Raw genomic sequence first — 18174 nt, 5'->3', positions numbered from 1 at the left:
CATCCACAGTCTCATTCCTGCTTTGCCAATACCTACCAAGGATAAGCACCCTGATTTTAATCATCCCCACCCCCTTCCTTATGCCAGGCCAGAAACACAGAAGTATCCCCACAACAAATTGTAACTTCCATAGCAATTCCTATGAAAAACTATTCAAATGGTTATATTTAAAAACCAAACAAACAAAACACCAACGACACGACCCTGCAGTTAATAATACCCATGGGCCAATGTTCTTTCATTATTTGTACTCACTGTATTTGGTTTTGGTATGAATGGAGCAGTTTTCTGGGCAGTTTTCAGAAACCAGCACAGGACTGAACAAATTTGGACAGCATTCCAACTTGGCACAAACCCGTCGGCAGAAATCCGCTACTTGGTCTGATGTTCGTACAATCTTGGCCACGGCCCTGTATGTTTTGCCTCTGTACCTGGAAGGAAGGAAAACCGATGGAAAGACCTGTTTTGTATCGTGTATTCCAAAAATAGCCCTTTTATTTTCTAACAATAAAGCAGGCTGTAATGGGTTTTCCACGTCATTTGTTTTTATTGTTCCTTATGCTCTCAGAAAAGTATTCTTAAGAAATGTCCAATATCATGCACAATATACATGAGGGCAGTGCTAACACAGAATCACCACAGTAAAGATTTCCACTTAGTATATTCTCATTGTGACATATGAGAATATGTAACATCAATTCCGGATGCTTCTGGAACCTAGATATTATTTGTTGCTCATCACTTTTGAGAAAAACCTTTCTCCTGCTCAAGAAAAACAACATGCAGTGAAGTCACCAACATAAAACTAGAAAGCAGACCCTCTGGCAAGCAGGCTGGCTTCTTGTTTTAAACCAAAGTCCTGTAGCCTTCATTCAAACACTTATGGCAATAATGGCGTAAATAATGCCCAGCTGAAAAGATGAGCACCTGGACACAGGTTTGAATCACCTTTCAACACATTTTTGAAAACTATCATTGATACAAAATAATTATAATCTTTCTGCTGGCAACAGGTCGTAAATCTTTCTTTTTAGTTCCCATCTCACTAAACTTAGAACCCACTAAACTAAGAACACATCAAAATAGTGCGGTCTATTAAACTAAGCCCTTGATGCCCAATCTTCAAGGTGAAATCCCCAACAATTTATTTTCCATAACATAACATGTGAGGGGAGCTCTGGCAGAGCACACGTGTGTTAGATTCTGGAAAGCTAACCGAAATCCAGAGGCATCAAGTACCAAGGAAAGCCAGCTAGTTAGGTGATGACATGGCATCTTTGCCAACTTGCTCACACACCTGCTCGTATATTCAGATCCCCAACAGTTCACCACAAGGCTCAATGAGGACATCAGGCAATTTGTGCAAACAGGAGTATAATGTAAGGAGGTCACCACTTTCGTAATTTGCAAATAAAACATTAAGTTCAAAACTTAGGTCTGGTTCACAAAAAAGAATGCAGTGATGGAAATAAATAGGATAATAAACTGACTGCTCCTGAGTTTATTTCAACTTGTTTTTTTTTTTTTTTTTCTGTATTTCTGAAGACTAGTTAACTATTTTCCCCCTAAAAATCATTTTTGAAAGTATCAACAGCAAAAAAATTAACTTGGAAAAATTAGCCTTTATGTTCATTCTTTCATGTCCCAGCCCCTCCGTCCTCCTCGTTCTTCCACTTCTCAGAAAGGCCAGGCCTGACTCACAGCAGAGTAAGTAGTAAAATGCAACTCTTTGTAGACAAGATCATGCTGCAGGTCCCACAGCCTTGTACAACTGCTGATTTCTCTAGAACCTCTATCAACCCTACACGTAGACGCCCCTGTCCCTGAGGAGGGGGCTGCCTGATTCACCTTTGAGTGGTGTATGTCTACTGCTTCTGTTGTGTTTCGTAATAAATACAGCCCACCTCTGTGGACATGGCAGACTGCTAATGCTGGGGGAAATGTAGAATAAAAGTACAGTTTTACTGTACATTTTCCCTTGTGTTTTTTCTCTCACCACAATTTTGATATTCTGGGAGCTCTCTCTTCTAAAAACTTCAATATCAAGGTTCTTAAAGTTCTTTAAAAACAGTAAAATAACAAAGTAAAAAAGCAGGAGAAACATGAAAATCGGGTCAGAATTCAAACTGTGGAAGTAGGGCCCAAGACACGTATTTCTGTCCCCAGACTTCCAAATTCCCAAGCAGACACTTCCAGCAACACATGCGAGGAATGTTTAAGGGAAAAGGGAACAAATGCCATGGGCAATGGAAAAAGGATGGTTGGTGCAGTCCCTTCTAGTACGGTATGGGATGATTCAAAGGAAGCAAGTGTTTTCAAAGTGAAACCTTTCACAATTAGGAAACGCCAATCTAAATTTATGAAAATGGAACGACAACATGGTTTAAAAGTAATGGACTCCTCTCCTCTTCCCTGCCCTACTGGAACCATTTTGTCTACAAGACATGATGGTGGTCCTGAGGGCGGGGTGACTGGGCAAGGAAGGTGGGAGGCTGGGAAGGGAAGGTGGGATCCGCAGTGTCCTGACAGGGTGCCAGCAGATGTCAGGGAACTTTGAACTTGCCCCAGCTGCAAAAGCTGCCATGCCTTCTCCCTTCCGTGGGGACTACCCCCAGGTCATGGCTAAGTGTGGCGGGGACAGAAAGGCCTGGCCACCTGGGCCCAACTCGGGACAACCATGGAGGGCCGTTCTAACACCAGAGCTGCCTGGGCTCCGGCCAATCCCTCTCCAGGCCCAATACACTGCCTTCCTTGTCTGTCCCAAGGGCCCTCAATTCCACCCCATCTGGAAGGATCTAGACCTGAAGAAGGTGAGGAGGGGCAGCATGGTGGCATCCTGTGCAGGGTCAGGAGGACATCCACATGGGGGGGACAGCTGAACATGCGTGGGGAGCAAAGGCCTGGCACTGGGAGTTGGCACCCGCGTGAGGTGAGGAGAACACAGTGACAGGAGACTGGTGCCAACCCAGGGCCTGATCAAATAAACAAACATACTAAAGACAGTGTGAGCCAGGTTTCCCATTTGAATTTGGGGAGATGGGGCATCATGCCAACAGCTTATTCTCAAATTGATCAGGAGAAAGAACAGTCCCTTTATTTTGTATTTGCAGTATTTCTGTAATTTTGAGATTATTACAAAATAGACATTTAAAAAAGAAATAATACAAATAAATTTTGTTATATTATGTAATGACAAACTACAGTATGCTTAATATATATTTTTCACCAAATGCATGTTTCGAGCGCTGCTGGTTTAGTACAGGCACATTTCCATTTATTACAGCACACGTGGAGAAAAGGCTGTTTGGAACATCTAATGCCAGCCTTAACTAATAATCTGGCTTGTTTTGGAGTTGGACAACAAATTGGACAATTGTTCAAATAAACCTTTTTTTTTTTTTACAAAGATATACGAAATATAGAAACATTGGCTTACCAAGATAGACAGGCAAAAGGCAGCTCTAACACAGTGGAAACGTAATGGCTGTGTGTGATGTCAGAGGGGTAGTGGATGGGAGGAGGGGGGTTGTCACTGTGTGAGGGATATAAATGATAAATGTCTAACTATTACATTGTTTTGTGCACCTGAAACTAATTAAAAACAAGCAAAAAAATACAAATACCAAAAGAAATCAAAAAATAAAATAAAAATAAAAAGGCAGCTCTAAGATTCTGCCCACTGGCTGGGGCTTAATGAGATAAACTATGTCTATGTGATACTGTCATTCCTGTTTTCTCAAGGACTCTACACCATGTGATCACTACACAGTCTTCCAAGATAGAATGGACAGGTGTCCGCAGCCCCGCCTGACAGACATGGAGATGTGGGAGGGCAGCTGGCACCTACAGTAACACTCAGGGCATCCAGGTGACACCGTGAAGCCATAGTCCTCGTCACCTCACTTTTTATTTTACCACAGGTGAAAACGAAACTCTGTTTTGTAGCTTTCCCCACCACCAAAAGCTTAAAAACCGTATTCCAATGACATAATGTTGTAAGGCAGGATATGTGAGGAGAACAGCTCAAAAGCATGGGACAATGTCTTTCACTTTATCCTCTCGTTGTGAATCTGGAGGGAAAAACACTCCACCACACTATTTATTAAATGGCCCAGCAAGGCTACTATAAACACGAAGATACGGTTTTTAGAGCAAGTATTACAAGTTTTGTGGGGAAAATACTGAAAGAGACAAACAAGGCAGTCCACAGCAGAAAACTCCCTGGCATTATAAATAATCTCGGAAGGAAGGCAGGAAGGAAGGAAGGAAGGAAGGAAAGGAGGAGGGAGGGAGGGAGGAAGGAAAGAAGAAAGTGAGGAGGGAAGGGAGGAAAAAAGAAGTAGAAGGCCACTGGGTTGGAGCATGAGGAGGGGCTGAGATGACAGCAGTCTCAGAGGCACACCTGGAAACTGTTCAGGACCACCGAGGACTGAGGAGGGATCCTCCCCCTGGCTGTTAATGTGGGGACACACTCAGAAGATTATTTTAAGATGAAGACCTTTGAGATTCAGGAGGTGCAGAAAGAAGCTTCCTCAGAGCTTCCATTATCTGGCTAAAATCAGAAACTTCTGAGAATGAGGGCTGCCATAAACTCCCTCCTTGAGGCAGCTTCTAATCCCAAGAGAGAGAGCAAGAGTAAACCTATCACAAATCCCCTCTCGGAGGAATTTCATGGCCAAGACAGAAAGAACGCTGGTACCCGCATACACTTCCTTATCTCCCATTTGCTCTCCTAGAAATCCATTTGTCTTTTCTAAAGAAACCTCTGTTCTTCCACTAGAGGCCTTTTCTCCACACTCCTTTCCCTACTAAGTTAGATATAACTTAGGTATAAGCTCCAAACCCTAACTGCCCTCGGTGTTACCATCATGGGCCCTCCTGCGTGTATATACGTGGCACCTGTAAATAAACTGTCTTTTCTCCTGCTAATCTGTTTTCTGCTAGTTTAATTTGCAGACTCCCAAGTACTGAACATAAGAGGGCAGAGAAAAGGCTTTTTTCGTCCTTGACATAAATAAGAAGTGTGAGTGGCCTTCTAGTATCTTCTGACCTATCAAAGTAGGGACTGATTTCCATGTGAGTGCATACGACAGGGTGGAAAACACAGATGAAGATGGAGAAACAAGAGTGCTGGAAAAAACGGTCTCTTGTCTCTCAGTAGGTAAAAGTAGAGAAAAAGCAAAATGGATTTTGAGTCCCAAAGAAATGCAGAGTGAAAAAAACTAACACTGGCGTCAGGATCCATTCCCAACTATCAGCATGGCCTAAGTTCTATCATTTGTCTTCAAAATGACCCACATCAGGACATTGAACGAGAGCCTTGGTAGGTAGTGAGAGGGGAGAGAGAATGGACAGCAAGAAGGTTCTAGTCCGTTAAGCTGAATTCCCACCCTCGTACATGAAAGTAAGAATTAAAAGGGAAAACAAGTGGTAACGCTGATGACTGACTACAGAAATGAGGACGCTTTGCATGCTGTGAGAAAACCAACTCTGCTCTTTAGTGACGACAAGGTATGGATGAGCCTGATTTCCTTCAAAAACTGTACTGGTCCCATCATCACAGCTAAGGTCCATACGTTGGTTTGCTGGTTTTCAGTCCTGTGATACTCAACTCCTCAGAAATTTTTCTCTTCTTTCTTGATTCCTGCATTTCAAGAAACGGGAAATGTGTGCAATAGAGGGGTGTGTGTTTACTGTAGGAAAGAACTTGTCTAATTCAGAACCTCCTGAACTGGCCTGTGTTGAGCCAGAAACACCACACCCACAATCCACTGAGCTGAACCGTACACACAAAAACGCAGCCCTCTCTTCCTTCATAAACTGGTTCACCTACCTGCTGCTTCAGGTGATGTTTACAGTGTACATTTTCAGGAGGAAAAAAAAAAATCACATAAATATGACCAAGTTAAAAAAAAAATCAACAAATGAACAAAAAACTCTTTTTCGGTGAAAAGTCTCTCAGTTTGGGAATCCTTTTTCACATAAATCTTCTTATGGCCAAATATTACATCTTACTGTTCATAAAATATGGGCAAAAATAAAAGGCCCCAAAAAGTGAATTAAATAAAAACACATTCAAAATTATTCACTGCTTATGAAAAATAAGAAACCCAAATATCTACTCCATAGAGCTGAGCATAACTCACCTAAAAGCAAAGATTTGCCTTTATTTCCTCATTCCTGCTTACCTGATAATGAAGTCTAAGTCACTCGAAATTACATCAGGATATTTCCTCTTCAAATATTCTGAATAACTGTAACAAATGACTGGGAAAATCTATTAAGCCTCCACCTGGCTCTTATAAAGATTATCACAAAAGCCATTCACAGAAAAGTCTTTTTATTTCCTCTCAAGAAGACTCTATAACATGTTGGAAAACATATTTAAATGTCTCTAGATGCACAGAGCTGAAATTTTTTTGTTATTACCCCTAAGATATAGCCTAAATTCCTCCTCCGGAAATTCATAATAATGTAGGTCAATTTTGTGCACTTAAATTCATCAGTAAGAAAGAATTTTCTCGAACAGCTGAAATGAACTAGATTAGAATCCATTTTTTCCTTTGGCACTATAGCCGCTACAGTTTTGCCTTTCAATACATGTAAAGACTCATACATAATATGTTACCCACAATGTGTTTTAGTAGAAAAGGTATGGTTGCTGGATAAATAGGAAATAAAAATCATAGCGGGACCAATGCAGGTGACAGTGTTAGTTTTTCTTCTATTTACAGGTCAAACCTTTCCAATGGAACCTCCAGCCTCTCAAGTAAATAAGTCTTTCCTCTTTAGGGGAAGGAAAAAGCATCAGAACCCCCAGATGCTCAGTGACAGCATTCACAAAGCATCACAGGGGAACACACACCCTTTCTTCCTGAAAACACTCTTTGGAATATTAAAATTCCGCGACCACAACCAACACGACTGAATGCCTTCAATGCAGGTCTCTCCTCGCTAAGTTAATTTATTCATGACGGAAACCATGTCAGCCTTTCAGCCAAATGGGCAGAAGCCGGCTCTCTTCCCTCCCATTTGCACCAAAGAAATAGCAACGTTGTCAAGATCTAAAACGTTGTCGTTTTTCATCAGAAGGAAAGAGGTGACTCCACACACGCTGAGGACAAGCAGGCCCCTGCTGATTGTAAAGCTGCCATCGTTAGCGGCTGCCCTGAGACGCCCTGTGACCCTGCACCTGAAACCCAGTGCAGACACGCATTTTCTCCTAAGCTGCTGTGTGAGATTTTGCTGAGGGACTCACTGTCATATTTGATAAAGCGAGTACTACGTTGCCTTTACAATACGGCAGGGCTGGATCTCACCGAGTCTGTTCTGACTATATCAGGCTGGATTTAATAAAGGCTCTGAACGACTTGGTAGCATGAAAATGAGTGCAAACATTGCAAAATGAATGCTGCCTGTCATTTTGGTATCTGGAGCAAGTTTCTGGCTTACTTAGGAGCAGGGGAGATTTTAGTGGAATTTCAGTTTTTTGTACTTTTACTATTTCCATGTCCGTTAGGTGTATTTTGGATGTGCTATTATAGAAAAATTTTAAAATGAGAGTTCAGAAGCATTTCTCTGTATAAACACTTGCTCAGGCTTTCTGTCATCACGATGATGATAGCTCCTCCTTAGGTGAAGTAGCAAAATATGGAATATTAGGTTGGAAAAACAAACTTTTTAATTATTTCTGGGCTTTAGGTGAAGCCCATTTAAGTATTTCTTGGGGAAGAAGGGAGGGATGGGATATGGTGTCACCTTTCACTGACACGCCACCACATACATATATTCTCCTTATTTACATATATTCCCTTTACTTTTGAGATTTGGTAGAGTTATCAATAGACCACAAATGACTTTTACTGAATCTAAAATTAGAGATGTTCAAGAAGACACTAAGACATGCTTAGTGGATAACTGACAATGAATGTTGAATAACAGTGCAATATCTCAACATCTCTACTCGGTACCAGTAAGTTAACTACAGAGTAAAATATTACCACTCATACAAATTATTTAATAGTCCTCCATTTTCACTATGGACAGGATGGGTACTGTGTAGGAGGGGCTTAGGTACACTCTGGCCGTTCACAGTGGTTCCCTCTTTCAAACAGCATCATTTCCGAAACGTTAGAATCTAAATGATATGTTAGGACACTTATACAAGGAGCTGACCAGCAAGATCTAGTCTCTCTGAAAAGCGTAACTGGATATTAAAAACCCTCTCAAAACAATGCAAAGTCATCTTGAGAAACGGATCTTTTTCTATCTGTTTCCTACACAACCGCATTACAGGTTAACGACCTGATTGGTGCTCTCAGTGTCAGAGTTCAAGCAACTTACAGCTACACAAAACTAGCACCTTTCCAATTAGCCTATTTCCAAATAAAAGAACAAATGACCAACTACATGTCAACCCACAGCCACTTCACCGAAACAAAACAGAGGTGTTGGTTCTTTTTATTTTTTAAAATTGTCAGCTCTCAGAGTAAAGAACGTGTAGGTCTGGCATAAACCCTTGACAGTATCAAATAGTAAGGGCTGTTAACGAGTAACATATAATAATGACAAGGGCTAGCGTCTCGTTTATAAAATTTTCCCCTTTTAATCAAATCATCTATTGGCCCTACAACACAGTATGATTTTATTCTGAATGTTGAACACAATAAAATATTAGTTAAGCAACTCCTTGCTTCACTTCAGGAATCCTAAGGCTTAATGCAACTCTGCAGCAAAGACGTCAGTAACTGTATACAGTACACAGAGCCGCAGAGCGAAGGCCCTTCCTTGAGCCTCCATTTCTCTGGGCTAGGTCAAAAAGAGGAACGACAAATTTCAAAGGAGCAGGCCCAGCACAACAAGAAGCCGTTTGCCAGAACCGAGCACACTTACTTTGCCTTCAGCGTCTCTTCCTGGAAGTTCCAGTGTGGGTCTTCCACGAGCTGCAGTTCCCTCAGTACCCTCCCAGGCTTGTAAGCTGCATTGATTATCATGCTAAGAACCTGTTGGGAAAAAAGACCCACAATGAACTTCAACTGCACCCATTCCTGCCGACACACGGATGCTCTGAGACCCACCCCGCTGACACAGGAAGCATTTGCTGTGTGCTCCACTAGGTGAAGGGCTATGAAGAGGCCGGATAGAATGTTCTGCAGGCTCACCATCAACGGGACAGAAAGGGGGATGAGCTCCAATCCCTCAGCCTAGGAGAGCATGAACTGTCAGCGACATGGGATGGCAGACTCAACTAACATTTCTGGTTGCAGAAAAACTGAACCATTTCTTCCCAAATGTGTGCGTTACAAGCCGCTGAGTCAGCTCTGACTCTTGGGGACCCTGTGAATGAATGACGTGCACAGTGTCCTATCCTCACAGGCCGGCACAGCTCCTGCAGACCCTTCCTACAGCTTCCTATGAGCCACTGGTTATTCTTCAACAGGATTTCTCTCCAGTAGGATCAACTACCGAGAATGTCATTTTATTCCCAAAAATAAATGTCGAGGGGCATCAATAAGACGGAAACAACAAGTTCGTGCCAACACTTGTGGATAGACTTCAGAAATCTGTAGGGAGGGTAACAAATTATGTGAAACTCACCTGATGCTGACCCAACTTATGGACATTTCATATTAGGACAATTCTCTCAGAGATGGCAGTGTTTCCAAAGAAGTCTGGAGCACCTAACATCCGCTATCTTATTTCCCCAAACTCCCCCCTCTCTCCCAACTCCCAAGTCCAAGAAAATAAGCATGTTGTAATTGCCTACTGCGACACTCCCAGAGGGACCAGGCACTTCCCTTCTAAAGCCCCTGCTGCATGCCCAAGCTCGGAGAGGATGACTAGCCCCCCTTAACCTTGATGCACTTCTCGACTGAAAAGAACAAGAAATTTAGATCCCTACGGGCCCTCACTTTTGCGTAAGCAAATCTTCATCAACAACGAACATTGAAAAGGTCTGGCATGGCCATCCGCATAGAGGACTTAAGACTGTGACGATGCACCCCAAGACCTAGGGGGTTTAGTTCCGTGAAATGCCCGTGTGTGGAGGCTCCACCATGGGCCAGACCCCAGGGGAACACGGACAGGAACAGGACACAGTTGAGTGACAGTCTCTCCTACATCTCTGCGAGCCCCAAAGTGGAACAAGCCAGGCACTGAGCTCACATCACATGTTTCTGGTCAAAACACCATTGAAAGAGTGATAAAAACACCCTATCGAGAGGGGACACCTGGCATCACTGCTGAGGCACCCCCTAGTTTTTGGAGACCAGCACAGAATCAATGGGAAGGGAGGAGACTCAAAAACGTTGGAAGGATTTTTATGTTCCAGTCTTTATGTATCTGATGCGTTCCAGAACGCATCTGGCGTGGTTCGTATCCTGATTTAATTCTGAAAAAACAATAAAGCTTTCTCGTATTATAACTGAGGGTTCGACCTTAAGATAGTTTATACTATGCAGTCAGCATGGCAACTGTCTTCTCTTTGCTTGAGTAGCTTTGCACTATGTTCCCAGGGCCTTGTGTCTGCCCGTCAAGAGAACGCGGTTCTGCGAAGCCGCTAAAAGGCCAGGACAAGGCAGAACAAGCACTTTTGGTGTGTTACGTTTTCTGTATTAGAATAATCATCTGATTTTATTGTTTATTGTCACTCCAATTTACAGAAACCGAGTTTAAAAATAAATCCAATTAAAACTGGCTAAGATAACGTGCACAGAGTTTATCAACAGGCTATAAAATTTCAACTGATTCTTTTCATTGTGTTTTTCACTGAGAAAACCCTAGAGCAACATGTTATTTGCTGCATATCGAAATGCATTTTGTGACTGTGAAAAGAAAATGCCTTCCAGAGCTCAATTCCGTCGGGAACAAGCAATTAAATCGTAAAAAGCATCCAATATTGAATAATTCTCCCAGGCCTTTTCCCCAATGCTGCATCCCTCATCTCCAGATTCAACAAGCTCTCTATAAAAGTTTGGAATTGTGAGCTGATTTTTGTGTACATGACATCTGTGTATAATACTTAGCTCCATGACATTAGCTAAGGTGACAGCTGTTATTACTCTCCAGAGTTACACTGAATCACTATTCCTTGCAAAACATTATGCTCTTGATCAGAAAGGGGAGGGCGGACCCTACCCCCAGTTAACTAAGGGGATGTTATCTGTGAACTCAATGAACACTATTCCCAGGGAAACAGTGTGTGGGTGGTTAGAGCAACTCCTGGACGAAATTTACACTGGACCAAAGCCTTCCTCGATTTCTTGGAGTTCCTGAAATGTTCATTGACAACATACTTCTACACAGAAGCCCCAAGTGTATTATAGCAGAAAGGCTGTAATAACTGTTGTAGTTGGACAGAACCCCCTCCGTCCCTAAGCAGCTGAGTCCTCAGGCAAGGTGCTTGATTGAATTTCCTGTATAATGGGACACTGCCATTTATCTGGTTCATAATGAAGGGGGGCACTGAAATGACTGCACAAACAAATCTTATTAAAAGAACCCTTATTTCCATGAATTCCCCCTGTACATTTACCTTCCTGCAAATACCACCCCGAAAAGCCCCTTTTCCTTTGCCTTATCACTTCTCCATAATTTATTGCCTTTTGTTAAAATGGTATGTAAAAATCTCAAGCCTAACAGCTTCTTTGGGTTTTCGCTTTTTTTCTGTGAGGCCTGTGTGCATTAAAAATGAACTTTTTCTCCTATGACTGTGTTTTTTGTCAATTTAATTCACAGGGCCCAGCCACTGAATCTAAGCGAATAGAGGAAAAGATTTCCCTCTACTACAACAGGGATGTTATAAGAAATAAAGGAGGTAACATCTTGGTATACACGAACTATTTAAGGAGAGCCCTCTTCTTAATATCACTGTAGTCCTCATCTACCCATAAAATAAACTCTTCTGTGCTCAGCCTCTCTATCCCCATTGGCCCATATTTGTTTCAGCCTTGCATCTTTGCAAAATAACTTTCCTCTGAAGCTCCTTCACTTTCTTGCTACTGCTTCCTTTTCAGAACTGAACTTCTCATAAAAGTCGTCTATACTTCCAAATTCTTCATCTCCGATTCAATTCTCAATCCACCCAAATCTGATTTCCTCTCCAACCACAACATAAAAATGCTTTGGGAAAGGCACCAATGACCTAGTATCACCTCCAATGAGTACGTCCATCTCCCTGGACGGTGGAGGAAGCTGCCAGTCCTGCAACACCTCTTTGCTTTCATCAGGCATAGAGTTTACGCAGAAAACAATGAGTGGGTCAGGGTATTCGGAAGGGGGAGGGGGAGTCAGAGGGAGGAAGAGACAAAAAGAAGAGAGTGCAGGTGCTGATAGCAGGGAAAGGAGCAAACACTGCAAAAGTGCTTGGTACACAGGAGCTGCTCAGTAAAACGTCAGCTTCCTTCTCCTTCCCTTTCATGTACAGCAGGCAGTACTCAAAAGGTTATGTAAATCGATGGGATTTTTTTTTCTGTTCACTTCATGGAATTGTTATTCCATGACTTCCTTTCATATTCACTCTCATGAAAACTTCTCCCCTAATTTCCAACCTCAACTATATTATACTGGTATGATTCAAATTGTAAGTATGTTGAAAGTGGAGGGAACCACTGAATTTAGAAAAATTAATTCGAGTGTCAAAATCAGAAAATATTTAAGAATGTAAATATGGCTCCCACAGTTTGGCTTCGGCGATTTCATGGGAAGAAGACACATTGCCGACTTTGAAGGTTTGTTATGTGTTGAACTCTAGTGACCGGGAGAGAGGTCTCTTTGGGACAGACTGTTACAGACTAGCCTACAGAGAGACAGGAAGGAGAACATTCTTTCCCTGGAGGGGTCAGAAAAGGCTCTGGATGAAAAAGAGCCCTCCCTCACATGTTCACTGTCCCAACAGACCCTCTTGCTTTGCAGTCTGTACAAGGGCCACAGATACAATAATTAGCTTTTTACAGAAACCAGGACCATCAAAGGTCCTCAGGAACCTAAAAGATTTCTTCTTTTCAACTTCAGACTCAGACGAAGTGGAGTGAATTTTATGAATACCTATTTTTAAAGTAAAATGACAAAGAAGAATTTTTCTTACTTAATCAGCACTTTTTCTATCAATAGGGTTTCACTCATGAATGGGACCTTATGTGGAATATTGCAAGAGGAATAAAATGAGAGATGATTCTGACTTCACTCCTGGCCTTGTCAATACAATGAGAGGCCCAGTGAGTTGCAGAGCAGACAAGCAAACTTCTTAGTGTTGGAAGCTGATTTAAATGGAGACTGTTAATTAAACCTGTCTCCCTGGCTAAAGGAATTTGGGGTTCAGAAGAACTGTAGCCATTGTGCTTCTTTTCCCAGCATTCTTCAAGCTTATGCTACATGCAGAGGTCTACACTGCACCAACCGTGAGTAAATGCCATCAAAAACTGGCAAGAGAGAAGGAAGGTGTGATTGTAGGAGCGGAGAGGAACAAGTCGTGCCTTCTTTTCAGCGTAAACATAACCTAACACAGCCAGAGTAAAGCACGAAATGAGCTTTGAAAAGGAAAACAAGGCAAGTAACTTTTTCAAGTTATTTACCTCTCATAAGTAGGTGTTTTCATGGTCTCCATTATATCTAATACACTCCCAAAATATTATCTAATGATAATCATTACATTCATCTTTCCTTTTGTTGTTACAAAAGCTTTAATAATAACAGTAATAACCAGCCTCTAACTTTATTTAGATTAACATAAGGCTGACCTCCCCTGGGCAACCCACACCCCTGGAGAGGAGGGGTACCTGCCAGTCTCGGGGGCAACGTTAGGCATCCCCGGTGCTTCCCTGGTAGGCAGGCCCCCTTCTCTCCAAAGGAGGCTCTAACCTTCAAGAATTTTCCATTTCTCCCTGGAAGACTAGCAGGAGAATCCCACCATGCCCTGTATCTTCAATCACCTCAGTCATCAGAAACCCAACACTTCTAGAACATTCTTCGACCCAGAATCTGATTCCCATGTGGCTCTGTATTTTCCCCTAGACTGACCCAACCTCAAGTTCCTGTTGGCTCCCCAAACCCATGCAATGTGCCCTCTGAACTCGTTAGTACACCATCAGCAAAATACCCGCACACTGGACCTCTTTTTAGAATATTCTTTTTGACCTTGTAGTCCTTTCGGCTATGGACTGAGTGTGTCTTCACCCCCTGCACCTTGTCCCCTCGCCAATTCACATGTGGAATCGCTAAGCTCCCATATGATGGAATTAGGAGGTGGGGCCTTCAGGGGATAACTAGGGTTAGGTAAGGTCATGAGAGTAGGGCCCCCATGGTGGGATTAGTGCCCTGTGAGAAGAGACCAGACAGCTAGCTCTCCCTCTCGCTCCGCCATGTGAGGACACAACTAGAAGGCAGCTGTGTGCAAACCAGGAAGTGGGCTCTCCCCAGAACCCCCCATGCTGGCACCTTTGATCTCAGACTTCCAGCCTCCAGAACTGTGAGGAATGAATACCTGCTGTCGGGCCAAGCCATCTACGGTCTCTTGTTGTAACAGCCCCAGCTGAGTAAGAATCCTAAACAACCATCCACACTCACCACCTCCTTGTTCTCTGCTTCAATCCTCTCTGGAACCCAATCCCACAGGGCTTCCATGTCCACAGCTGCCCCCAAACCGGTCTCATCAAGGTCACCTTGCCTGCATCACCTAAGAACGGGCAATTCTCAGCTGTTCCTGTTCTATGTGCCATCAGTGCGTGCCACCACCCACCACTCCCTCCTCTGCAGACACCTTTTATCCTAACCACCGTGATTCTGTCTCTCCTGGATGTCCTACGTCATTGCGTGCTTTACCTGGATCCTTTGGTGTCCCCTACCTCAAATGACAGCGAGCCTCGGGAATGTTCTATCTACGTTCGCTCCACAGTGCATCTGGCTATAAACACTACCCACACCCTAGCAAACTATCGGGTACCAAACTTATATTTCCATCCTTCCACTTATATTAGGCCTTCCCCCAAAACTCCACTCGTATGTCCATCTCCACTTAGAGATCTAATGGGCAACCTGAGCTGCCCAAGTCAGACAGATTTCACCCGCCCTACATGCTTCCCTTCTTGGCAGCTTCCCTCTTTTGTCGGCCGAGGCCAGCTTCCAGGCCTCTGTGAATTCTCCTGTTCCTCTCTGGTCTGTGTCCAGCTCACCAGGAAACACCCTATATGCAAAACATATCTGTTTATGTGTTTACTGTCCACTCCCACTAGAACACAAGTACCAAGAAATCAGGGACTTCATTTTGTTTGCAGCTGTATTCACAACTGGAACTATACCTGTCAATAACAGGTGCTCAATAAATATGTATACATTTTTAGTCTTTTGTTTAATGAATTTCAGCAAGGACACTGAAATTAGATAAAAATCATTTTGTACACTTAAAAATTAACTACAAATTTGCTTCATGGATTTATCTGATGCCATACAATCTAGGTGACTAGAGGCCCAGGGAGAGCATTCGCAACTGATTTCTCTGCTACAAAATCTCACCCTGTGGTATGATGAAAAAGCCCAGCAAAGGTACCTTAGGTTCCTTACAGGCAAGTGTAAAGCCTCCACAAAAGAAAACGTCTGCACGTTTCCCTGCCAGCCATCCCAGCCACAGTCTAGCAAGAGACCGATTCCTGCATCACAGATCACGTGTGTTAGTTCACACACACACCCAGGAGCCTAGTACACTGCTGTTAATGCACTCATGTTCAGCAGAAATGTCAAACAGCAGCAACAAAAACACGACAGAGGCGTGTCCACATCTGATTTTGTTCCCTGACTTAACCGATGTCACACGATTTTTCTTCTGTCCGGTGTTACCTGAAAAGCCGAAGTCCTTGGTGAGGTCATGTTTCCCGCTGCCTCAATACCACCTTCTCTCCAATTTACTGATAAACATTCAGCTACTTTGAGAAGAAAGGCTGTTCTCACTTGTGGTATGCCATCACTTCTACCAACTGGTAAGGCTGCTTCGGATCACTTCCTTTCTGGGTTCCCACACAAAGGTCCTCTAGTTTTTCAGTAAAAGGTATGACAGGTAGCCCAGAACAAATGCTCACAGATATATAATGAAGGAGAAATTCAAGCGAGCTATCGAAGAAATCCTCAAAAATGGGAAATAAACACGAATCAAAATGAAGAGACTGGGGGAATAGCTTGATGGGCTGACCATGTGGTGGAAATTTCAACTGCAAGCAACAACTGAAGCCAAATTCCAAACTGCAAGGTCCCACTGGAAACTTCTGAGACTGGGAAGGGGGGTCACACTCTCTCTCTGGGGTAGTGACCTCCTATCTGCAGCCCTGCATCTCTGGCTCAGGACAGGGTGGGGAAGCCAGTGTGTTCCACGGTTCTCAGGCTCAGGGAGAAACAGAGGTCTGGCCTTGTGGAACCACAGGCTTTCTTGGGAACCTCCTGCTCCAACAACCATTTCACATGTCAGCAGAGCAGAGCGGGGTCGGTGAGGGGCCTGGAACCCTTGGTGATGGCTTGTTTGCACACTCGTTCTCTGCTGCAGACTCGATGTTCAGTATTACAGCCCTCTGCTTAGATTCTTCACCTGACGTGCCATTTGCAATACTTCATGGAAGAATCCCAAAGTCTGAGATAATTACCAGATGCCTGCGTTAGGCAGACTTCCTCCATTTCTAGTACCAGTAGGAAAAAAACGGTTGCGACACTGGGTCCTGAGCCATATAGAGCACGCGAAGCCCAATGAAAGTGAGACTGGGAGGGAGACCAAGGGGGACAGAGAGAAAAACTCTGTAAGTCGTATTTTTCTGCGCTCTTTTCTACCATGAAAGCAACAAACAGCACTGGGTTCCAGATTTTAAAACCACCCAACTTCTCACACTGACCCTAGATAACACGGCCAGCGGTATTATTCTAACATGACCAAGCACAGGTTTCTGCTGGTGTCTTTGTACTCATGTGAGCTTGTTATAATGAGGTATACCTAGAGGGGACAAGAGAAGACAAGGCCCCCTCCTGTCAACTTACCGAGGGAGGGGCCATGTCTCTTACTCACCATGCCCCCCCGCTTCCGGCACAGGACCCCTGGCACATGGTTACAACCTACGAACGGCTCCGGACCCGATGGAATGAGCAGATAGCTGACTTGTGGTTCCCTCACCGCTGCGCTCCCAGCGCTAGAGTATCGGAGGTAGCGGACACTCAGCAAGCAGCTCTGCATGTTGACTAACTGAACACCTGGGTGTCCCAAAGACCCTAGAAAGGTGGTGGATGGATGAAAACAAATACACATGGCCAGAGTGGCCCCGTGTGGTGCCACATCACTACTTCTGCACTTTCTGAGGCCACTGAAACCGACTGAGCTAAAAATCTCATTCAATAGCGGTGAACACTCCAGTCTGCCCCATGGTTCCCAAGCACCCCGTGGCTCCCCAGTTAGCTCCCCCAGACTCTGCATCATCAGACCAGTACTCATGGCTCTAATCATTTCTGGTCACTTTCTGCGAAGTTAAACTTATCACAACCTATTCTCTTAAAAACCCAGGAAGGCTCCATTGGTCACGTCTAAAGCTTTGCATCCCTTCACCAGGCTGTGATGAAGTGTCAGAGTGACGGTTAGGTACGAAATACGGAGATACGTAGGTAGGTAGGTAGGTAGATAGGTAGGTAGGTAGGCAGGCTAGCTGAAAGGTTAAACAGACGATACATAGAGGATGGATGGCTGGATAAGACGGCAGGTGGTGGGCGGGTGCGTGTACACACATATACTTGTATTTTACCCGTGAGGAACAGCGTCCGCGCCCTGGCAGGGCAGAAGCTGCATCTAATCCCACCTATTTGACCTTATCAGTCTACTGCATTCTCTGCAGATTGAGCTCAATGTCAGGTTGCGCGCACAGGTCTCAAGTTAGCGTCTCTGGCACTCTCAGCTAAGTGGGGCAGAAAGTCAGGTTGGAGGAAAGAATAAGCCGCGGAAGCTTATCACTTCAGAAAGTTTCCTGAGTGTCCAGGATTCATGCTGCTTCCTGTTAAGCCTTCTTTTAAGCACCAGAAGAAGAAAACTAGGAGCTGAACATCAGGTGCGACATTTCCACCTTTTCAGAGACAGTGCACAGCTTGTCAACTTTCCCTCTGTGAATGCTCATCCCTTCAGTGACCGGCCCACACTACGAAAAAGCAGCAGGTAAACACAGG

At 43.8% G+C, this 18174-nt stretch overlaps 1 protein-coding gene across 5 annotated transcripts in view; it reads right to left on the bottom strand.

Moving 5' to 3' along the window:
• SFMBT2 (Scm like with four mbt domains 2) overlaps positions 1 to 18174 on the bottom strand; it is a 201950-nt gene that overhangs the window by 10236 nt on the left and 173540 nt on the right. For all 5 annotated transcript variants that reach the window (XM_019738254.2, XM_019738252.2, XM_019738251.2 and 2 more), the window contains 2 exons: positions 8893 to 9002; positions 256 to 431 (listed from right to left, as the gene is read on the bottom strand). In XM_019738254.2, the coding sequence (XP_019593813.2) occupies positions 256 to 431; positions 8893 to 9002 (286 nt within the window). The remainder of the gene's footprint in view (positions 1 to 255; positions 432 to 8892; positions 9003 to 18174) is intronic.

This window comes from Rhinolophus sinicus, linkage group LG02, assembly GCF_036562045.2.
Source record: "Rhinolophus sinicus isolate RSC01 linkage group LG02, ASM3656204v1, whole genome shotgun sequence".
Lineage (NCBI taxonomy): Eukaryota > Metazoa > Chordata > Mammalia > Chiroptera > Rhinolophidae > Rhinolophus > Rhinolophus sinicus.
Note: the sequence above shows the minus strand (reverse complement) of the source record. Positions and strands in the feature narration are given on the sequence as shown.